This window comes from Mirounga angustirostris, unplaced genomic scaffold (assembly GCF_029215605.1).
Source record: "Mirounga angustirostris isolate CCGP_5_RB_7025 unplaced genomic scaffold, mMirAng1.0.hap1 SCAF_6, whole genome shotgun sequence".
NCBI lineage: Eukaryota > Metazoa > Chordata > Mammalia > Carnivora > Phocidae > Mirounga > Mirounga angustirostris.
Genome location: NW_026991714.1, coordinates 47741107 through 47765710, shown reverse-complemented (window position 1 = coordinate 47765710; position 24604 = coordinate 47741107). Strand labels below are relative to the sequence as shown.

General features: G+C 39.1%; 1 protein-coding gene across 3 annotated transcripts in view; it reads left to right on the top strand.

Annotated features, from left to right (window-relative positions):
• Positions 1 to 24604, top strand: part of SOAT1 (sterol O-acyltransferase 1) — a 77483-nt gene that overhangs the window by 38125 nt on the left and 14754 nt on the right. For all 3 annotated transcript variants that reach the window (XR_008506289.2, XM_045877359.3, XM_064594250.1), the window contains exons 3-6: positions 4638 to 4696; positions 18581 to 18729; positions 19929 to 19988; positions 23178 to 23285. Coding sequence is in view for 2 of the 3 variants with exons in the window: in XM_045877359.3 (XP_045733315.1) it covers positions 4638 to 4696; positions 18581 to 18729; positions 19929 to 19988; positions 23178 to 23285 (376 nt within the window). In the remaining variant the exon portion in view is untranslated. The remainder of the gene's footprint in view (positions 1 to 4637; positions 4697 to 18580; positions 18730 to 19928; positions 19989 to 23177; positions 23286 to 24604) is intronic.

Sequence of the window (24604 nt, the reverse complement as noted above, 5' to 3'; positions counted from 1 at the left end):
TCCATGTTTTTTTTTTTTTCCCCAAGTGCAGTACTGTGAAAGGATATAAATAGTCCAAATGTCCAATAGGGGATTAAATAAATTATATTTCAGCCATAAAAACAGACTAACAGACCAATAAAAATGATGTAGAGGAGTATGTAATGACATGGAAAGATATTCACAATACATTAAGTGAAAAAAGCAAGTTCCAAAACTGCATGTATGAGTCCATTTTTGTAATATGTGTATTTATAATATGTATATTTGCCAAAGTAGAGGACACATGATATTTACCAAAATATTGATGTTAGTTACTTGGATACCATAGGATAATGGGTTGTTTTGTTAGAGTTCTTTTCAGGGAAGACATTTGGGATTTTAATTTTCTGTAATGAAGATTACTTTTAGAATAGGGAGAGGGAGATACTAAATTTAAATTAGCCCAAAGATGCCCCCACAGTTCATTTTGAGTTCATTCTGGTGTTAACAAAAATTCAACTGGGTGGGGGCGCCTGGGTGGCTCAGTCAGTTAAGCGACCAACTCTTAACTCTTGGTTTCAGCTCAGGTAGTGATCTCAGGTTCATGAGATTGAGCCTCATGTCAGGCGCTGTGCTTAAGGTGGAGTCTGCTTGGGACTCTCTCCCTCTTCCTCTGCCCCTCCCCCCTGCTTGTTTTCTCTCTTTCTCTCTCTAAAATAAATAATTAAAAAAAAAAATTCACCTGGGAGAACTTGAAGATCTAATTGGCCTTATTAATTGATTCATGAATTGGAAATCATCCCATCTACCAAGTAGAGGGGAGTTCAGAGGAGCTGTACAAAATGGAAGGATTTTATAGGCAGAAACAGGGCAGGACAATTAGCAAAAGAAAAGAAAAGATAGTTTCAGGCAAGGCCACCTTCCCTTAAATGAAAGGTCTTTTGAGGATGGATTACCTTATTTTCCTTTGGTTGAGGGAGGGGGATGGAGAGGGCCATGTGACAGATTACCTCATTGATGCTGACCCTAAAATTCCAGATTGGTTAAAAGTACATTTCTGGAAGTGGCTGCAACTTTAATTAGGTTAGGTTCCTGGTTTTGGTGACTTGTCCTAGCATATGTAACTCCATTTTGGGCCTGTGGTTTTCTTTTTAGCATTGGCAAAGTAAATATTTCTGGGAAATTACTTAAAACTTTGGGTGCCCTTCACTCTTCCTTGTAAGTATAATATTCAGTAGCAATTGTTGATACTGAAACAAAAATACTCAAGTAAATTTTGCCAAGGAGAATAGATGAGAAAATATAAATTCTCATTAAAAAATTACTAAGATGACACCAAGTTACCTTACAGCTTTTTATAAAGACTGGGAACTAGAAGTTGTAGTCTTCTGCTTCATGTGTTTCAATACTCAGTCTGTTCTGTTTTATTCATTTGTGTAGAAGGTCTCTACACAGGATGGTGGATGATATTCTTGGTTCCCATAGTATAACAGGAAACTTGACATTTCACTTAAAAAGATAAAATAACATTTGCTGTCAGATTATAAAATTCCTTTTCTAGAAGATACTCTAATATTTGAAGATATGCTTTGAAAAAATATAAAATGAAATATACCATTTTATTTCAAGATCAGTAAGTCTATGTCGAACTTAAATGAATTCCAGTAAAACTCTAACTCAAAGAAAAATCTAACCTTAACAAAAAGTTCCAGTAACAGATTATTTTAGCAAGCAAAATGAGCAGTGCATGTGGCTGTTAATGGGCACCATGTTTAATAGAATGGACATTAGCTTTTGCATTACTATTTAATTGTCCACTTATGTTAAAAGTATTGCTTTAAGCTGTGAATGTTTTGCCAAAGAAAAACGTAAATTTTTTTTTTTAAGAATTTTATTTTCTTTCTCCAGGTAGGAAGGATACAAGTTAAAAATTTTACCAACAAAACTTTAAAAAAATGTGTTTTTGAAGATTTTACTTATTCGTTAGAGCGTGAGCACAAGCAGAGGGAGAAGCAGGCGCCCCGCTGAGCAAGGAGCCATGTGAGACTCAGTCCCAGGACCCTGGGATCATGACCTGAGCCAAAAGGCAGACTCTTAACTGACCGAGCCACCCAGTCGTCCCTAAAATTTTTTAATAAATACATCAAAAACTAAAATCTAGCTAGGCTGTTATGCAAGATATTATGTGTGAAGACAAACTGATGAATGAAGGCAAATTTCATTCAAAATGAACTCTACCCATATTAAAAGGGCAGACAATCAGCTGCTTGCTTAAATTATAATAGTACTATGATTCAGTATGAAAATAAGGAACTGTCTGCAAATCTGTGACAGTAATAAATCAAAATATAAATGTATATAGGAGTCAAACAGAGCAACAAATTCTAATTAAAAACATTTTAATATCGGGCGCCTGGGTGGCTCAGATGGCTAAGCGTCTGCCTTTGGCTCAGGTCATGATCTCAGGGTCCTGGGATCGTGTCTCGCATCGGGCTCCCTGCTCCTTGGGAGCCTGCTTCTCTCTCTGCCTCTCTCTCTCTCTCTCTCTGTCTCTCATGAATAAATAAATAAAATTAAAAAAAAAACAACAACATTTTAATATCTTGAAAATCAATTTTTCTTTAAAATCATGAAAAAGATGCTCATGTTAGTTAATAATTGACTCTAAACCTCAGTTAAACATTAGGAAGCTACGTTAATGTGACTTAGTATACAGAAAGGAATCTTTCAGAATACGGAAATGAGAACGAAATGAATTTTATTTATTTATTTATTTTTAAAGATTTTATTTATTTGTCAGAGAGCACAAGCAAGGGGAGTAGCAGGCTCCCTGCTGAGCAGGGAGCCCAATGCGGGACTTGCATGACCTGAGCCAAAGATAGACGCTTAACTCACTGAATCACCCAGGCATCCCAGAACGAAATGAATTTTAGAATATTTTTGTAACCTGCCCCCCCCCCAAAAAAAGCAAAAAACAAGTCTGTACCCATTAACAGTCATTCCCCATTCCTCACAGTTCTACCCCCAATCCCTGGGCATCCACCAACCTTCTGTCTTTCTGTATAGAATCATCTATTTTGGATTTCATGTAAATGGAATCCTACAATGTGTTGTCTTTTGTGACTTTAATTTAGCAGTTTTCAAGTTTCATCCATATTAAAGTGTGTGTCAGTGTTTTTCTCCTGTTATTGCTGGATAATATTATATGGATCAACAACATTCTATTAATCTATCAGATAATGGATATTAGAGTTGTTTTCACTTCCTGTTATTATGGATATTGCAGCTATAAACATTGATATACAGGCTTTTGGCTGGACATGTTTCATTTCCCTTGTGTGTATACCTAGGACTGGGATTGGGTCATGTGGTAGATCTGTGTTAAACCTTTTGAAGAACTTTCAGACTGTTTTTCAGAGCATCATTTTACATTCCCACTAGCAATGTAGGAGGATTTTAATTTCTTCATGTTCTGGCCAACACCTTTTTTACTCCCCGCCCCCCCCAAACAAAAAACAAGCAAAACCTCTGTTTTATTCTTACCAAGTGGATACCATTCTTCTAAATATTCTTATTACAGGCGTTTATAAACACTTACTAATTGTATCACAAAAGAGTTATCATATCCAGTCCCTGAAATAACACTCTTCTCAAAGTTTCCTGCATGTACAACTTCTTTTTCCTCCCCCCCAGCTTTATTGAGATCAAATTGATGCATTAACATTGTATAAATTTACAGTGTACAATGGCCAACACTTGTTATTTTTGATTATAGTCATCTAATGGGTGTGAAGTGCTGTTTCATCATGGTTATGATTTGTATTTCGCTGGTGGCCAGGGAGGTGGAGCATCTTTCCATGTGGTACTGGCTATTTGTATATATTTTGGAGAGCAGTGTCTGTTCAGATACTTTGCCTATGTTTAAATTGGATTACTTGTCTTTTTATTATTGAATTGTAAGAGTTCTTTATATGTACAAGTCCCTGATCAGATTTGCAATTTTTTTTTTCTTGTTCTATGGGTTGTCTTTTTACTTTCCTCATGTTGTCCTTTGCAGGAAAAAAAGTTTAAAAATAAATTTTGATGAAGTCCAGTGTATCTAAGTTTTCTATTGTTGCTTGCGCATTTTTGTAGTCACAGTTGCAAGATCCATTCAGATAGTCTAATTTCTCATATGGTCAGAATTGGATCTTTTTTTTATTTTTTTTTAAAGATTTTATTTATTTTTTGACAGAGAGAGAGACAGCGAGAGAGGGAACACAAGCAGGGGGAGTGGGAGAGGGAGAAGCAGGCTTCCCGCTGAGCAAGGAGCCCGATGTGGGGCTCGATCCCAGGACCCTGGGATCATGACCTGAGCCGAAGGCAGACGCTTAACGACTGAGCCACCCAGGTGCCCCGGTCAGAATTGGATCTTACAGCATCATATGATTAATACAGTTGTGATTACTGTGTGTACATATAGTAGTTTTGTTTTTATCTTCTTAACATTTTTATGTATAAATTTCCTTCTATTGATATTGCTCATGCTTCCTTTTTTAAGAGTTGTGTCATGTTTTGTGGTTGTATTATAATTCACATAGTCATCCTCTTGCTTGTTTTTCAAATTCATGATTTAAATAGTGCTGGTTAGTAGCCATATCCATCAACTCAAAAGTTACCTTGTTTTCTTTCCTTAGGTAGGATTAACCTAAAACAGTTGATGGCAAAGAAGATACAGTTGACAGCAGAGGCAGAGGTAAGTAGCTTCCTTTCAAGAAACAAGAATGTAGAGTTAGGGTAAGGAATTTTGTTTAGTAAAAAAAAAAAAAAATTAAGATTTTATTTATTTGTCAGAGAGAGAGAAAAGCAGGGGGAGCGGCAGGCAGAGGGAGAAGCAGGCTCCCTGCTGAGCAAGGAGCCGGATGTGGGACTTGATCACAGGACGCTGAGGTCATGACCTGAGCTGAAGGCAGCCGGTTAACCAGCTGAGCCACCCAGGTGTCCCTGTTTAGTAAAATTTTTAATGCTCAGTTTCTTAAAGAATAATTTACCGTTCTTATCGGTTGACACTGTCCTGCCACTTTGTCATCCTACATTTAAGAATCACATTGCTTTTTTCTCTCCCATCCCGTCCACCACTCTCATTTTCTGGCTTTTATTTTTATTTTTTTAAAAAGATTTTTTATCTATTTGGGAGCGAGAGAGAGCAAGAGAGAACATGAACGGGGCGGGTGGTGGAGCAGATGGAGTGGGAGAAGCAGACTCCCCGCCAAGCAGAAAGCCTGATGTGGGGCTTGATCCCAGGACCCTGGGACCATTACCCCTGAGCCGAAGGCAGACACTTAACTGACTGAGCCACCCAGGTGTCCTTTATTTTCTGGCTTGTACCAGCAGAATTCGGTTTTAGTGAACCTTGATATAGTTGAATGTCTGTGCAAGTGCCTTATGAAAGGTTCTATCACCTGTCGTGGTTCATAGTGAATAATGGCTCAGTAGTAAATCTAAAGTAGATCCCTGTTGTTAGGGAGGACATGGCTTGAGCAGAAGTATGGAGAGAGGAAACTTAAGACTTATCTCTTGGAAATGCCACTTCACTTGATGGGCATCTCTGCTCCTGTTGGGGCATGACAGAAAGAAAAATACAGTTGGAAAACCGGGGCTAGATTGTTAAGCATTTTTTTCTCTGCCTTTATGCCCTGTTCATAAAGCTCTTTCTCCTTGAAACTTGAACTTCCTGTTTCACCAGTCAAAATACTGCATATCCATCAAGTTCTAGCTCAAATGCTGCTGCTTCTACAATTTGCTAAATTTCAGCTTGAAATGATGTCCTTCCTTCCTCTTTTATACTTCTAAGAACTTAGCATATACTCTTAGTATATACTCTGTATTTATTACACAGTGCTTCTGTGTATAATAAATTCTTGTGAACTTACAGGTGATTTGACTTAGGAATGTTTTAATTGGCAATTTGATATCTAATGAGATTGAACATCTTGCCATTGTTAATTAATTGGAATGTTTTTGAGGGAGATATATTAGGAACGCTATTTTGATAGCAAAGTTGAAGATAAAGTATAGAGTTTGGAGACGAGACAAGATAGGAAGCTGTTGTAATATTTTAGTATTCTAGACAGGGTAAACGGGCAGGGAGGAGAAGAGAACTACACTTAGAAGTCCTATTACGGACTAGGCCATGTACTAGGTGCTTTACATATGTAATTTTATTAAATTATCCCATTTACAAGAGTGATCTCTTAAGTGGTTACATTTCGTTGTTGTTTTATGGGTTGATATTTACTAATGTGAAATGACCATTGAGGTTGACGGGTATGTGAATATTGTTTGGAGCCATGAAATTTACTTGTTCTTTTGTGGGTTTTTAGAAATAATTGTTTTTTAGAGAGGGAGAGGGGCGGGGAGGGTCGGGGGAGAGGGAGAGAGAGAATCTTAAGCAGGCTTTGTGCTGGCAAAGACCCCAAGGCGGGGCTTGATCTTAACACCCTAAGATCATGACTTGAGCTGAGATCAAGAGTTGGTTGCTTAACGGACTGAGCCATCCAGCTGCTCCTAGAAATAATTTTTTTTTTTTAAGATTTTATTTATTTATTTGACAGAGAGAGACACAGCGAGAGAGGGAACACAAGCAGGGGGAGTGGGAGAGGGAGAAGCAGGCTTCCTGCTGAGCAGGGAGCCCTATGTGGGGCTCGATCCCAGGATCCTGGGATCATGACCTGAGCCAAAGACAGATGCTTAACGACTGAGCCACCCAGGCAACACTCCTAGAAATAATTTTTTTTTCTTTAAAGATTTTATTTATTTATTTGACAGAGAGACACAGCGAGAGAGGGAACACAAGCAGGAGGAGTGGGAGAGGGAGAAGCAGGCTTCCCACAGAGCAGGGAGCCTGATGTGGGGCTCGATCCCAGGACCCTGATCATGAACTGAGCCAAAGGTAGATGCTTAACAACTGAGCTACCCAGGCGCCCCCTAGAAATAATTTTTAAAACAAATGAAAATCAATCTAGTCATTTGTAATTTGGAGTCACTCTGAACTAGTTCGCTCAACTACATTGGACCACCTTCCCCTGATCTTTAAGGTGAGAACATGGGACTAGCTATCTCCAGGGTTCTGTTCAGCTCCAATAGTCTATGTCATTGCATAACTAACCTAAACTTTTGCTCCTAATTCACTGTTTTCCTGGTGTAAAGGAAATGGGTAATCTGTAGATTTTATTGGCAACTCTTTCGGCTCCACAGAACTGGAGTTGTCAGATAAAGTACAGTATGTGTAGTTAAATTTGAATTTCAGATAAACAACAAATAATTGTTCAGTCATCATGCAATATTTGAGATATAATTAGACTAAAAAAGTCACTTGTTTATCAAATTCACATTTAACTTTTGTCCTGTATGCTTATTTGCAAAATCTGGCAACCAACAAAGCACTCCCTGAAAGTTGAGATATATAGAAAGAAGAGCTCATATTAACGGTGGAAAAGGTTGTCAAGTATTGAGCAAGCTCTTTAGTCTGAGGGGAAAACAAATGAGAGACGGATGATGAGATCAGTGGGTTGAACTGAGTCTGTTAAGGTCATGTCTAGGTCCAAATGCTATCTCTCATAAAAAAATTTTTTTTTTTTTTTTAAAGGTTTTATTTATTTGACAGAGAGACACAGTGAGAGAGAGGGAACACAAGCAGGGGGAGTGGGAGAGGGAGAAGCAGGCTTCCCCCTGAGCAGGGAGCCTGATGCGGGGCTCGATCCCAGGACCCTGGGACCACGACCTGAGCTGAAGGCAGACGCTTAACGGCTGAGCCACCCAGGCGCCCCTCTCATAAAAAAAATTTTAAATACTGAACTAAAAAAAAAAAAAATCCAGTGCTAGTGGGATTATACACATTGTGTAACCCTTAGTTAGGACCTTTTGAAATCCTTAGAATTGTACTGTAACAAGACTTAAAAGCTCTTGGAACAGTCCAGGGGAGACTCAAGTGATTAAATCCCAACCAATTTATGTTAATAGATAAATAACTTTGTCTTAACATTGTGTTAATGAAACTATTTGAAACAGTTTCTTTGGTTGCAAATAAAAGACACCTACTTCGGCTTATTTAAGTATAAAAGGAAACCTATTTGAAAGATATTAGTGTGGGCGCCTGGGTGGCTCAGTCGTTAAGCGTCTGCCTTCGGCTCAGGTCATGATCCCAGGGTCCTGGGATCGAGTCCCACATCGGGCTCCCTGCTCGGCGGGAAGCCTGCTTCTCTCTCTCCCACTCCCCCTGCTTGTGTTCCTGCTCTCACTATCTCTCTGTCAAATAAATAAATAAAATCTTAAAAAAAAAAAAAAAAAAAGAAAGATATTAGTGTATCTCATAGAATCCCAGAAGTTGAACACTTAAGCTTTGGAAATGGAAACGCTTGAATAGCAAAGAGTTCATGTAGTTTTTTTTTTAAGTTTTTATTTTTTTTAAGATTTTATTTATTTGACAGAGACACAGTGAGAGAGGGAACACAAGCAGGGGGAGTGGGAGAGGGAGAAGCAGGCTTCCTGCAGAGCAAGGAGCCCAATGTGGGGCTTGATCCCAGGACCCTGGGATCATGACCTGAGCCGAAGGCAGACGCTTAACAACTGAGCCACCCAGGCGCCCCAGAGTTCATGTATTTCTGAATTTTTCAGTTAATCAGATTTTCAGTCCCTTGTTTTAAGTTCAGAGTTTCAGATTTATGAGAGAGAGAATTGGATTTTGGCCAGAAGGGCAGGGCCATATCGTACAGCCCTGGCCTAAACAGTGGGTTCCTGTCCTTAACCTTTGAGGGCAGTTTCCAGAGAAAAATGAGTATGAGAAGAGTTAAAAAGGAGTGCCTTGATACTGTGAATATTTGTAGAACTTTTATTAACGCACACAACTTTATAGAGGGAATGCTAGGTCTCATGTGAGGGAGATGAAAAACTACTTCCTATTTCTGTTTCTTAAAAACACAGATTTATTGCAACATATTTCATTTCCTTCTGATGTAGCATTTAAAATCCTATTTTACACATTAGTACCTTATGCTGTTGCCTAACTATTAAATGAGCAAACTGTAATGAGTAAGGTTCAGATGGCATGTCTGCAAATGAGGACTTCTCTTTATGGTTTATTGCTCATCCACGTTAACCTCTTCTAAAAAAGTGTTTGGATGTGCCAATCTATTTGATTTATTGGCAGACTGCTGGAGAGATAAGTCTAGGTCTTTTCTGCCCAGAAATTCTTCGGTTATTGTATACGTTGAGGTTAGGTTGTGCTGTAGTAGATAAACATAAGATGAACACAAATAATCGTGGCTTAAACAATAGACGTATGTTGCCCTTCCATGTAAATGATCTAGAATTGGGAAGTCTAGAACGGTTATGGTGACTCTTGTGGTCCTCCCAGGACCCTGGTCCCTTCTACCTCTGTACTTTACATTTTGTAGGCTGTGATCGTCCTTTTCATTGTCCAGATGACTCCAGCCATTTCATCTGAGTTTCAGGGAGCAGGATTGAGTTAGGAAAAGAAGTGGGTTGACAACTAATAGCCTCTACTACAACTGTCCATTCTACTTTCCTGCCCTTGACATTCTGGTCAAGTCTTCTTTTGGCTGTGTCCGTGTGATTGTATCCTTCTGATATTTCCCTTTCTGCGTTTTCTCATTTTGCCTAAATACATAGATGTATCAGTCTCCAGTCTCCTTCGATGAACCTTGGGAAAATCAGTTTATTGTTCTTTATGATTTCATCACTTACAAAATGCAGGAAGGTGCCTGTCATATTGCCCTGTTAGGAGTGTTCAGTAATCTGGCTCCATGAGTTACCTACTTGGTTCCTTTGTCAGGCACTGGGTTAGGTGCTGGGATTCTGAAGAAGTTATGGTTTCTGTCCTCATGCTAGCTGAGACCATCATGTGTAAAATGGATAAACAAGAGGAACAACAACTGAATTAGATACTTTAAAAATGTTCTTTAAAAGCTGAAAAGTGATGTCAGTGTAGTTTGGTATTTGTGATAAGAAATTACATAATTTTAGAGCTTTATCGAGAACCTTACAGGTGATAGTTAATCTCTATTTTACATTAACGAGAATCTAAAACATCAAAACTAGTCAGATGGTAATACTCTGCATATCGCTGATTGAGGGACATTTTGGTTCTGCCCCACCCCCAATATTTTGTTTTCCTTCTTCCATCATACAGATTCACGTGGACAATGTAGACACATGTAGGCTTGTATATCATAGGTATATCGGCAAAATCAGCATCCATTTATATGTTCAGTTATATATTTTTAGACATTATTTTGTGGGGTTTTTTGTGTTAAAATATTTTTTGAAAATGTGATATAAAATGATTTCATGATCATCATTTGTATGAATGTATCATTTGTTAATTACTAGGAATGTATTTTTACCACTCCCTGGTTTTCTAACATTTAACAATGGCTAAATGAAGGAGGTTAGTAAAGATGATGAGAAATGGCAGAATATATCAATTAGGTAAGATGGGGAAGCTCCTGAATAGATGAAGATAAATGTGTTTTGGCTTAGTTTGTTGATAATAATATGATAACAGGAATATCGTAGTCTAACTTAAGTTGGGAGACAGCTCAGGATGAATTTTAAGTAAAGAGGGATTATAATTTAGAGCTCTAATTTTTTTTTTTTTTAAAGATTTTATTTATTTATTTGAGAGAGAGGATGAGAGGAGAGAGAGCGCACATGAGAGGGGGGAGAGTCAGAGGGAGAAGCAGACTCCCTGCCGAGCAGGGAGCCCGATGCGGGACTCGATCCTGGGACTCCAGGATCATGACCTGAGCCGAAGGCAGTCGCTTAACCAACTGAGCCACCCAGGCGCCCTAATTTTTTTTTTTTTTAAAGATTTTATTTATTTATTTGACAGAGAGAGACACAGCGAGAGAGGGAACACAAGCAGGGGGAGTGGGAGAGGGAGAAGCAGGCTTCCTGCCGAGTAGGGAGCCTGATACGGGGCTTGATCCCAGGACTCTGGGATCATGACCTGAGCCAAAGGCAGACACTTAACGACTGAGCCACCCAGGCGCCCCTAGAGCTCTAATTTCGTTAGTCGCTGGGTTATCTTGAACCTTTGGCTTTCTGTATTAAGGGTATTAAGGATTATGCAATAGTTATTCTCAAGACTTAACTTCCAAACAAGTGTGTCTTTTTTTTTTTTTAAATGTGGAGTTTATTTACAATGCACTGTTTATGACTGTAAACCTCTTTTACATTGATTGATGCATTCAAATGAAATGTTTGTGATAGGACTAATTTATTAGATTACCATTTTCAGGCTACACGTACATTGTTGACTTTTTTTTTTTTTAGGTTTTACTTTTTGGCTTATGGTACTCATGATATAGAAAATATTTTGGATCAAGTACAGTGGAAAGAAGTATAATGTTATGTGAACTCGGAGTCATCTAGGCTGGGGGTTCTCATCCTAGTTAGACAACTTACAAGTTCTGTGACCTTGGGCAAGTCACATTACTTGATTTGTTAGAGTTTGGATCTGTCTTCGGTAGAATAGGAATTATGTTGCCTACTTCACAAAGATTGTTTAGGACTAGCACTAATATATAAAAGCCCCTAAACAGGCATTTAGCAGTCACAGACATTGAATAAATCCCAGCCATTACCAACAATGGCAACAGTGGTGATTTTTAGGCCCTTTTCCTTCATAGCTTTTAGAAAGAAATCAGGGCTAGGGAGTTCTTTTAGACAAGTACTTTCCGCTTTATGATAGATGTTGAGTAAAGTCAGCAGGGGTGTGAGTAGGAGTTTCAGTGCCAGGGGTTGGTTTCAAAAGCTGTTTTGAAATATACTTAACATCTACAGTCTTACCAGTTGCTTTGCTGAGAACTAGATGTACAGTGGTTAACAAAAAGACATGTTGTTTAAAGTCAGGCGGGGGAGGCAGACATTAAGACATCAAAAAATAGAAATATATAGAATTTCAGATGGTATTAGGTGCAGTGAAAGAAATGAATAAGATGCAGTAGCTTTAGAGTGAATTGTTAGGGGAAACCTCTCTTGAATTAGTTTAAGACCTAAACAGTGTATTACCTGTTCTATTGTGTTACCTGTTTTGCCCAAAAAGGTCTGGTTTCTGGTTCCATGCCACTGTGGGGTTAAAAGATTCTCTGTGTAAAGCCAGGCAGTGAGTCAGAGGAACAAGTAGTAGTTCATGGCCTAGCAAGTAATATGACCTTGTGGAGTCAGAGTATAATTTTTTATACGCTGTACTCAGTATATGTTTTTACTTTGTGTTTCTCTCAGTCTACTTTTTTTCCCCCTCAATCTACTTTTTTATTTTTTTTCATGCCTCTGTGCCTTTGAAAGGATGATTTTATCTATTCATAAATGACCCTCCTCTTTTCTCATTTTAAGACTCAGTTCAAGGTAACCTCTCCTTGGAAGGCTTTTTATAGAAGAATTATCTTTCTAAAATGCAGATCTGAACATGTTTATAAAACTTGTGTTTAAAACATCATTGGTCTCCAGTTGCCCTTTAGGAGAAAATGAAAAATTCTTAAAGTGGCCTGTCATGTTGTAGCCCATTTGCTTCTTCAGCCTCATCTCTGATCACTTGTGAGTGCCTTCACTAAGTGTTTGGACCGTAGGATCTTTGCTTCATGGTGATTGTTCCCCATTCTTAGAATATTAGAGGTTGTCCAGTTCAGCTGCTTATTTAAAAAATGGGGTTTCTTTCAGAGTGGAGAAGGGTGGGGCGATGGGCAAAATGGGTGAAGGGGAGAGGGAGATGCCGGCTTCCAGTTTATGGAATGAGTAAGTCACAGGAATAAAAGGCACAGGGTAGGGAATAGAGTCAGTGGTACATTATAGAAGTGTTGTATGGTGACAGATGGTAGCTACCCTTGTGAGGGCAGCATAACGTATAGAGTTGTTGAATCACTATGTTGTATACCTGAAACTAATGTAACATTATGTGTGAACTATACTCAAAAAAGATTTTTTTTTAAATGAGGTTTCTTGGGGCACCTGGGTGGCTCAGTCAGTTAAGCGTCTACCTTCGGCTCAGGTCATGATCCTGGAGTCCTGGGACGGCGTCTGGCTTCCTGCTCAGTGGGGAGTCTGCTTGTCCCTCCCCGCTGCTCTCTCTCTCTTAAATGAATAAATAAAATCTTTTTTTTTTTTTTGTTAAAGAGGTTTCTTGGGGCGCCTGGGTGGCCTCAGTCAGTTGGGTGTCTGACTCTTGATTTTGTCTCAGCTCATGGTTTCAGGATTTCAGGGTTGAGCAATCGAGCCCTGTGTCAGAGGTTTCTTTGAGCTCTAAAATATAGTGATTAAGCACCTGCTTTTCTAGTTTCTAATTAACTGCCTGCCTCCTTCCTTTGGTCGTCCTTCTGTCCATCTGTCATTGTGCTTGGACAATCATAATCCATGGGCTGAATGAAATTAATAATAGAGAAAAGGTAGAGAAGATAAGCAAATTAGAAAGCCTGTAACACTCCAATCTCCTTTTCAGGTGACTAATATCAGATTATTCAGATTTATAATGATCACAGTATGAAGTTCTGATTAATGACAGTTTCATATAATGGAAGAACTGCAAAGGCAGGAGTGGAGCACTGTTTGTCCTGTATTTTTCTATATTTCCTCTTATACGGGGAGTGATAGCAATAAGCAGTCACTCTTTATTTTCATCAGTATTTAGATACATGAAAGGAGAAGCTAAGGAAACTCAGTGCCCACAACAGAGTTCTTCTTTGTGTCCTAGCGGCAGCAGCTTCTGTGCACTTTAATTGGCGCGAGCCAAGCTACTCATGCTGTTTGACAAAGTCCAAGTATGGGGGACGATCCTGAAAACAGGAGACTCCACAGCTGGCTCCTGCTATTCTCTTTCATTTTGTTTATGGCAATCTTTAGAATTATGGGAATATTTCTGGGGTTTCATGATAAAGTGACTACTCATCTTAGTTATGCCTATCTAAGCAATCATAATGAAACTAATTCCACGAAGAATTAGTTTCTATAGAACAAAATAACAAGACGGTCATGCTCTGTCTAGCACCTTTCTCTTTGCGTACTGTTTTTTAGTTTTAGCGAAAGCCAATAAGCAGAAATCAATAAAGGTCATGTTAATCATTACAAAGGAAAAATGAAAGAAGGCTATGGCTGTAATCCAGAAAATGATCTAAGATTTGGAAAAACAAAAATATCCTAAAATATAAATAAAGTTCCTCCGAGGCTGTCAGGAGGACATGCTTGCAACCTGATCCTGTGTCTGTGTCTCCTCATTCACCGACGCCGTCCTTTCCTACGAGAGACCCACCCCGGCTGGAGCTGGACTCCGGCATTTAATTGCTTGGAAAAAGGGGAGAAATCTCAGTGTTAAGAAATGAATATCAGGCATCTAGTTAGTATAATGCTGTGTACGGGAATATGGTAGATTTGAATCGTTACCTTTTAACATGGGTGGAGTATTATGCTAAGCAAAATAAGTCAGAGAAAGGCATTTCATTTATGTGGAATTTAAGAAACAAAACAAATGAGCATAGGGGGAAAAAGAGAGAGAGGCAAACCAAGAAACAGACTCTTAACTGATGGTTACCAGAGGGGATGTGGGTGGAGGGTGGTTTAAATAGGTGATGGGGTTTAAGGAGGGCGCTTATGATGAGCGCCAGGTGTTGTATGGAGATGTTGAATCATTATATTGTATACCTGACACTAATTACACTGTATGTTAACTACTGGAATTTATTTGTTTATTTTTAAAGATTTATTTATTTGACAGAGAGAGCACAAGCAGGGGGAGTGGCAGGCAGAGGGAGAGGGAGAAGCAGACTCTCCGCTGAGCAGGGAGCCCGATGTGGGGCTCAATCCCAGGACCCCGGGATCATGACCTGAGCCGAAGGCAGACGCTTAACTGAACTGAGCCACTCAGGTGCCCCCACTAACTGGAATTTAGATAAAAATATACATAAAAAATAGTTATAGCACGACTTTTATTGTACATTGTTTTTTCTTCATTGGTTGGCTCTGACTGGGTTGGAGCAACAGATAGCTGTGAGGTGATAACTATGTCAGGTACTGTGCTGGGCATTTTTTGCAGGGGATTTGTTTTGGGGCTTTTTAAAAAATTTGCACAACAGTTTAGTAAGTTAGATTTTACCATCTCAACTTTGCACATGAGTAACTGCTCATAAAAGTGAAATAGCTTGCCTGAGGCCACACTCAAGTGGTGGAGGTAGAATTTGAACCCAGGTCTGCCTGGCTGAAAGCTTGTATTTCCTTTTTTTTTTTTTTTAAGGTTTATTTATTTATTTGAGACAGAGACAGAGAGAGATAGCGACAGAGACCGTGAGAGAGAGCAAGAGTGGGGAGGAGAGGGAGAAGCAGGCTCGATCCCAGGACCCTGGGACCATGACCTGAGCAGAAGGCAGACACTTAGCTGACTGAGCCACCCAGGTGCCCCAAAAGCTTGTATTTCTTTTACTACTTTATTACTCAGCACTAAAGACATCTTTTTCCTTCCTGCATATAAATTTTACTTCAGGAAAAGGAGACACAGATTAATCATATTAAAATAGAACCCTTTTTAGCTCAGCGACCTTGAGAAGTGTTCTGTCCTGTCCTGGGTATGAGAGGTTGGGGTCATAGATGGGGGGTGGGGGGGCAGTTGTGAAAGGAAGTTACAAGGAGAGTTGACATCTGCACCACCTTATACTGTCCCTCATGCTATTGAGACGCCTGTAATTTTTATTCTTTTACTTTCTCTCTTCTCTTTCTCCTTTCTGTCACTCTGAATGCCTGGTGGCATTCCCTGCACCATGAATAATTTGTGTCTTTCCTCATTGATGGGCGGTGAGCTCAGTGAGAGCAGGGCTGTATCTTGTTCACCACCGTAGGTGCTGAATAAAAATACTCCTTGTTGTCCAGATCTGTTTGGTTCCTGGGATTGTATAGTGGGTTGGGATAACAAGGGGTACTCTTTATTTGTGGAGTGACCGGAAAAGAAGAAAAGATAGGAGTTTTGGAATATGGAGCAAAAGGACAGGAATAGAAGGAAGGGGAAGAGAAAAGGGTACAGTTGATAAAGAGGGTGAGGGTGGGGAGGTTGTTGTAGGTGTTCTCACTACAGGACTGGAAGCTGCAAGTTCTGGAGTGTAAGGCAAAGGCTCCTGTGCAGGTGAGTAGTGTGGAAGGCCAAGAGCTTATGTGGAAGATGTTGGCTGTGTGCTCTTCACCTTGAGTTGGATGGATTAGGACCTGACTTTTAACAGCTTTTACTGACATTTGTGTAACATTTATTATGATTTTTTTTTTCATGCTTCTGGTCTGCTTAAGCCAATACTTACTTGGGAAGGAGACTGGTTGCAGAGTATGAGGAATACTAGCTAAAAGAAAAGGTTTGACATCCTTTTGCCACGTCTCAAGACTCCAGGCTTCTTTTTTAATGCTGAGTAAAATTTCAGTGGACTGATGGGAGTAGGGAGCAAAGTGTTAAAACCTTACATGATTTAGCACCCCCTCCTTCTACCCCTTCCTTCTTTATTTTTATTATTTTTTAATTATTCTTTTAGAGTAGGCTATACTTCCAATGTGGGGTTTGAACTCACGACCCCAAGATCAAAAGTTACTTGCTCTACCAAATGAGCCAGCCAGGTGCCACATCCCCTCCTCCTTTTCCGACCTCAGCTCTTACCACTCCTCTTCAGCTTTGACATCCTCCTTCCTTACAGTTTCGCAAGCCTGTCCAGGGTTCCTGTCTCAGGGCTTTTTATACACCTATGCTTTTTTTCCTTCCTGGTACTTTTCCCACAGATATCCACTAACTTACCCTCCTACCTTCTTCAAATCTCCAATGTCATGCTGTCTTTGAGGCTTTCCTTTGACCTCTGTGAAAAACACCTTCCCCACCCCCCATACCTCTGCATTATTTCTTTCTGTAACACCCTCTGGCATTCTGTATGTCCTGTCTACCCTCATTGGAATTTTAAGTTCCATGAAGACGGGGACTTGGTTTTGTTCATTGTTGTATCTCTAGTGCCTAGAACAACTGTGCCCAGAACTAGCACTGCCCTCTACGTGGGACAGTGTTTTCATAACAAGCTGCCGGGGGTGGGGCAGGTCTTTCAAACGAGGTCTTTCAAAACATAAGGACTCCTACATAAAGGAAAGACCTCGTTTTCCTTTATGTAGATGAGTCCTACCAATTCTAAAATACTCAACTTTACAATTTGAATACCTGTAGTAGGTGACCTGTTAAAACCTGAAGAAATAATTTTTTTGCTTCACATTTTTAAAAAACTGTGGCTATATAAGTTCTAAGATGTTACAAATAGGTTGGGACCAAAATATAACAATTTTATGTTTTGAAAGTGTGTGTGTGTGTGTGTGTTATGGCTAGATAAATATATAGCTGTGGAGGTAGCAGTAAACATTGTGTAAATGTTGGTATACAGAAATGACATGACCTAAAATATAAATAGGGGACATGACGACCCCACCAGGTCACTCCTTAGGTGTTATCTATTGTGCTGGAAAACTCCAAAGAAATCATTAACTCCTTGACCTACACAAGCAGGACGTACATTATCTGTTCTATAAGGTATGTGTGAGGCGGGGATGTGGGTTCTTGCAAGAACAGAAGCAGGAAAAAGAGCAAAAAAGCAGTTTTTCATGGGGTCCTTTAGTTCCCTTGTCTCAGTTTGAAAAGCCTTCATGTAGTTCCATTAATTATATTGATATTTTTAGGCTTTACTTTTTAAAAGACTTAGTCAAACTCTTGGTATAACAGAACCTAGAGGTTCTGTTTAGGTTCAATCTAAACAATTTAGAGAAATGAGCATTTATTTCTTAAAACGTTTGAAAGACCTCGTTTTCCTTTATGTAGATGAGTCCAACCAATTCTAAAATACTCAACTTTACAATTTGAATACCTGTAGTAGGTGGCCTGTTAAAACCTGAAGAAATAATTTTTTTGCTTCACAGTTTTAAAAAACTGTGGCTATATAAGTTCTAAGATGTTACAAATAGGTTGGGACCAAAATATAACAATTTTATGTTTTGAAAGTGTGTGTGTGTGTGTGTGTGTGTGTGTGTTATGGCTAGATAAATATATAGCTGTGGAGGTAGCAGTAAACATTGTGTAAATGTTGGTATCATACAGAAATGACATGACCTAAAATATAAATAGTGGGTTTTGAGGGGGCGGGGTGTGGTGCAGGGTTGGCTTGAGAAGAAAAGGGACTTCAATTATATAATGGTGATATAATACTGACCTTTTTCTTTTTGTTCTTTTCCGGATGAAAATTGGAAGAGAAATAAGACTGTCAGTTTTACCATTTTTGTTACTTTGTTTTTATGTATCTTTCCTGGAGTTCATTTAGTAGGAGATTACTTTGATATTTTGATTTATGCATTAAAGGGTCTAAATTCTTGAAAAGACCTAAATCAGCATGTAGCTTTTTCAGTAGCCATTTCTGAAACTGCAGCTTAGCTGTAGAAATCATTTTTCTGTTTTTACTTCTGTGAACTGACTTAACGTGGATTTCTTTTGATCCAGCTCCATTTAAGAGAATCCTTTGGAAAAATGTTAATAATCCATGTGTTCCTAATGTTTTTTTGTTTTGTTTTAAAATTCTAGGAATTGAAGCCATTTTTTATGAAGGAAGTTGGCAGTCACTTTGATGATTTTGTGACCAATCTCATTGAAAAATCAGCATCATTAGACAATGGTGGGTGTGCTATCACAAGCTTTTCTGTTCTTGAAGGAGAGAACAACCACAGAGCTAAGTAAGTATAGATATTAGTTTCTTTTAGTGCAAACATGTCTCTGATAATGCTCAGCGGTCAGAATCTGGACTGTAGTAAAAATGCCTGGATTCACACCCTGGCACCACTTTTTATTAGCTCTGTGTTGCCTTGGGCAAATTAGCCACTTGAAAGGTGGGTTTCTTCATCTTAATATGAGGATTATAACAAGCATGTACCTCATCTAAGACTATGCTGACTTACAAAATAAAAGAGCCAACATTTGTTGAGTGCTCTGCATTTAAACCAATGACCCCGTGAGGTAGATACCATAACAGTCTCATGCTACAGATCAGGATACTGACGTGTGGGACAGTTACGTGTCCAAGATCACACAGTGGGTATTGGAACCCAGAGCCTTGCTCCGGAGTTCATGCCCTTCACCACATCATTGTAGTGCCTCCCTATTGTACTCTATCCAATACCTGTAATAAAGCACAACAGTTAGCGTACATGTTTCTAATTGGTCAGGCATCCGGAGCAGCAGAGGGAAAGCTATCAGAGGCCCATATGTGCTAACTTGCCATTCTGTGCTCTCTTCAGTTTTATGCCCCAGTGGTCTCTGGCAGTCACTTCTATTCCGGAGGACAGTTTTGACCACTAATAGTTGACAGAAGTGTGGGTGATTGTGCAGAAAGCCCTAAAAATGATGATAATGCTAGATGTTTAGAATGCGAGATATTAGGAACTGGAGGCAACCTTTAAGATCAGGAGGCTGTTGGGGATTGTTGAAGTCCTTTGACATTAGGGAGGGTGAGGGTCTCATAAATTTTAGTGCAGAGGACAGACCAATAACAGCATGTGAACTGGCGTATGGCTAGAGGCCTCTCTCTGACCTTAGCGATGTTTAGGAGAAGGAAAAGGGGTTGTCTGTGTGTGATGCCAGGAATGCATTTCCATAGGGGCTGGGCTGTGGAGTACCTTTGAGCGCTGCTCTCCCGAGGTGTGCCTAGCACCTCTTCCTTCTCCCCAGACCTGCATGTATCTACCTCATTGCATTGTTCAGGAGTAAATGAGATAACATGCACAAAACCCTTCACATAGTACCCGGGTCAGAGTGAGAGGTGCTTTATTAACGTTATATACTATAGTTGGTAATATTCTTTCTCTTATCCATAGGTTTAAATTTCTTAAAATACTTGAAGTATTTATATTTTATTTTATTTTTTTGCTCTTCCCAGAGATTTGAGAGCACCTCCAGAACATGGAAAGATTTTTGTTTTAAGGCAGTCTCTCTTAGAGTGAGTATTTTTAGTTGCTTTTATTAATTATTAGTTTGAATTAAAAACTGTTCTGATTACTAAAATCACTGCTTAATTTATGCATGTTTAATGAGTTCTGAATTCATAGAAATCATTAGTTTTGGAACTTCTTGTACATTTGCTGTCTCTTGGTCCTCCTTTGTGATCTTCTGGTTCTATATCTAGTTTCAAAGGAGGAGTTAGAATGAGCATGGTTATCTGTCCTCTGATAAATTTCTTGAAGTTGCAATGCAGAGAATTGATTACCCAAAAAGCTAGAACAAAAGTTTTCTAATTAAGTAAACCCCTTCACAAATGTTTTGGTGTTGCTACCTTCTTGGTATATTACATATTTTTCATCTCTTCTTTGGCTGGCCAGCTTAGAAACTTGATAGTTTTCTCAGATTTACATATTTTAGAACCCTGATTGTGTGAATTTTATAGAGAAAATTAGGCACAGTAAATTACTTATGGTGACCTCACTTGTGAACTGAAATAGGTGTGCTGTAGGTAGGTAATGAATATTTCTTTTGTGATGTTCTCTGAGTAGATCATTTATTTATTTACTCAATCATTCCTCAGAATACTGCTGTAATTTCACCTGCATTAGGATAGGTCATCTGAAATAGTTGGGCGGGTGAAAAATTATCTTGAGTGTCTTAATGTGCTTTTTTAAAACAATACATTTTATGCTTATCAAAATTCACTTTCTGTGAGCCAACTTTATATTCGATGAGAAGGCCAAAATTTTCTGAACATGTTACCTTGTATCCTACAGTTTTAGTGTTTTGCCACACTATTGTTTGAAGAAATTTTAACTTTTAAAATCTGTATCTGGTGGGGAGGGGAAATGCAGGCAGGGGAAAATAAATTATTTTGAACATTATAATTAAGATTTTAATGATAGAATTGCACTATATGAAAAAAGTACTTTTTTTTTTTTTTAAAGATTTTATTTATTTATTGGTGAGAGAGACAGAGATAGAGAAGGAGCAGGGAGGAGAGGGAGAAGCAGGTTCCCCGCTGAGCAGAGAGCCCGATGCAGGGCTTTATCCCAGGACCCTGTGACCACAACCTGAGCTGAAGGCAGACGCTTAAGCGACTGAGCCACCCAGGCGCCCCTCAAGTGTACTTTAATTACAAAGCGTTTTAAAAAGGATTTTATTTATTTTAGAGAGAGAGTGTGTGTGCCAGTTGGGGGAGGGGCAGAGGAAGCGGGGGAAACAGACTCCCTGCTAAGCACAGAGGCCTGCCTGCGCCCTGCTGAAAAGAAAGGCTAAAAAGAACCACAAGATACCACCTCATACCAGTCAGAATGGCTAAAATTGACAAGACAGGGAACAACAAATGTTGGCGAGGATGCAGAGAAAGGGGAACCCTCTAACACTGTTGGTGGGAATGCAAGCTGGTACAGCCACTCTGGAAAACAGTGTGGAGGTTCCTCAAAAAGTTGAAAATAGAGCTACCATATGATCCAGCAATTGCACTACTGGGTATTTACCCTGAAGATACAGATGTAGTGAAAAGAAAGGGCACCTGCACCCCAATGTTCTTAGCAGCAATGTCCACAATAGCTAAACTGGAAGGAGCCGAGATGTCCTTCAACAGATGAATGGATAAAGAAGATGTGGTCCATATATAGAATGGAATATTACTCAGCCATCAGGAAGGATGAATACTTACCATTTACATCAACATGGATAGAACTGGAGGGTATTATGCTGAGCGAAATAAGTCAGTCAGAGAAAGACAATTATATGGTTTCACTCATATCTGGAATATAAGAAATAGCACAGAGGATCACAGGGGAAGGGAGGGGAAACTGAATGGGAAGAAGTCAGAGAGGGAGACAAACCATGACAGAATCTTGACTCCAGGAAACAAACTGAGGGTTGTGGAAAGGGAGGTGGGTGGGGGGATGGGGTAACTGGGTGATGGCCATCAAGGAGGGCAAGTGAAGTGATGAGCACTGGGTGTTATACACAGCTGATGAATCATTGAACACTACATCAAAAACTAATGATGCACTGTATGTTGGCTAATTGAATTTAAATTAAAAAAAATAATAAAAGAATGGCTAAAAAGAAAGGCTAGATCCTGCAACTCCTGAGATCATGACCTGAGCTGAAACCAAGAGTTGGATGGATGCTTAACCAACTGAACCATCTGGGCATCCCACAAAACATTTTTTTTAACCAAGGAAATAAAACACATATTTTATGGCTCAGGTTGGTTTTTATTAGAATTTGAAGATCGTTGATCCAGGGCAATCTAAGATATCCTTGAAAAGGTATGTAGAAGATGTAAGCATACATCTTTGCAAAAGCAAAGCTAAAAAAACTTGTTTTAGTTAAATTAAAAAAAAATACCTCTTTAAGAAAACATCATCTGGAAAGTTGTTGCTGTATTTTGGAAGTAGCCCTGTTTTTTTTTTTTTTTTTTAAATGTTTTATTTATTTATTCATTAGAGTCAAAGAGAGAGAGAGAGGCAGAGGGAGAAGCAGGCTCCCCGCCTAGCAGGGAGCCCGATGCGGGACTCGATCCCAGGACCCTGGGATCATGACCTGAGCCGAAGGCAGACGCTTAACCATCTGAGCCACTCAGGTGCCCCGGAAGTAGCCCTGTTTTAATCAAATATAAAGATCAGTGAGGATAGAAAGTAAAAACATTTGTAAATGGTTAAGTGTATAGACATGTAGGGTGGTAGTTGCATTATAGAAAAGCATACTTGTGAATCTTAACATCTTGGAAATAGCACTTAATAGTAGTTAAGTATAGGGAGTAGAATGTAATAGGATTGAAGACAAAACCTTGTTAACATTTGGGATAGCTTTTGTGTTTCCTGTTTTCAGTGCCTTTTGCCTACCTAAGAAGCAATCACTTTTGGCAGGTTTTCAAGAATGCTCCCCATTTGTTTTAAGTGTTTGATATCCATGCTGTTTTCTAGGGGACAGTATCATTTTATTGGAAAGAGCCTTATCCTAAGCTTTTACACTAAGTTTTTACCTTGGTCATGTCATTTACTGTCTGTGCTTCAGGTTTAATATTCTGGGATTCCTGTTGGAGATGTTTGTTCATGATTACTGTTTGAGGGTGGGTCTGCATCTGCTGACCTGCCTTAAAGACTTTAATATATGGTGTCTTATAATGAAATATAATTAATTGTATTTGTTTGAACTGTATTTACAGTGAGCTGTTTGAGGTGGACCACATCAGAACAATATATCACATGTTTATTGCCCTCCTCATTCTCTTTATCCTCAGCACACTTGTTGTAGATTACATTGATGAAGGAAGGTAAGACAAGAGAAAGGACGTTTGGCTAGTTGATGAATAGGGTGTTGGGAGTTTTCATGGTATTTAAATTTTGGTAAATTTTGGTGATTTGGGTAAATTTGCTTCAGAAGATCCCAAAGCAGCTGATTGGAAGGTGATATTCTCCTCTCCCTAAAAGCACAACTAAAAGGAATATTAGAAGTTTCATTTTATTTTTATTTTATTTATTTATTTTTAAAATTTTATTTATTTGGCAGAGAGAGACACAGCGAGAGAGGGAACACAAGCAGGGGGAGTGGGAGAGGGAGAAGCTGGCTTCCCACTGAGCAGTGAGCCCAACGTAGGGCTCAATCCCAAGACCCCGGGATCATGACCTGAGCTGAAGGCAGATGCTTAACGACTGAACCACCCAGGCGCCCCCATCTTATTTTGAAAATGGTCTATTTTAGTAGTCCATAATTGGTAGTTTCTAGGTAATTTTCCTAAATGGGAGAATTTTGTATATACAATTTACCAATTTTCCCACTATGGTGTATATTTCAGGTTGTTAGTGAAAATAAGTAGCTTATTAGAATTTAATGCTTGAAAAACTTTTTTTAAAAAGATTAATTTTTTAGGGGGAGAGAGAGCACGAGCATGTGTGCATGAGTGGGGGGTGGGGCAGAGGGAGTGGAAGAGAGAGTCTCAAGCAGACTCCCCGCTGACCGTGGAGCCTGACTCAGGGCTTGAGCCCAGGACCCCGAGATCATGACCTGAGCGGAAACAGTCGGATACCCAACCAACTGAGCCACCCAGGCGCCCTGGAAAACTTTTCTTTTTAATATAAAAATGAAATTTAACTTTAAAAATGACAGTGTGGTGAGGTGCCTGGGTGGCTCAGTCATTAAGCATCTGCCTTCGGCTCAGATCATGATCCCAGGGTCCTGGATTGAGCCCTACATCGGGCTACCTGCTCAGTGGGAAGCCTGCTCCTCCCTCTCCCACTCCCTCCTGCTTGTGTTCCCTCTTTCGTGCTCTGTCAAAAAAATAAATAAAATCTTAAAAATAAAATAAAATAAAATAAATGACAGTGTGGTAATCATACACCAACTTATGTGCATTATTAGCAAATTACATTTTGAGATAATGGTATAATAATGTATTAATAGATTTTTGAATTATTCTTCTGAAAAATCATCTTTTGGACATAACAGTGATTGCTATTTGAATACTTTATGTATTAGTGTATCTTAGAGTCTAAAATTTATTAATGTTAGAATCTAATCACTGCGAAGTTTAAAGTTTTATTATTTTAGGTTATCTTGGGTATCTTATGTTCAAATACTATATTATCTTAGGGC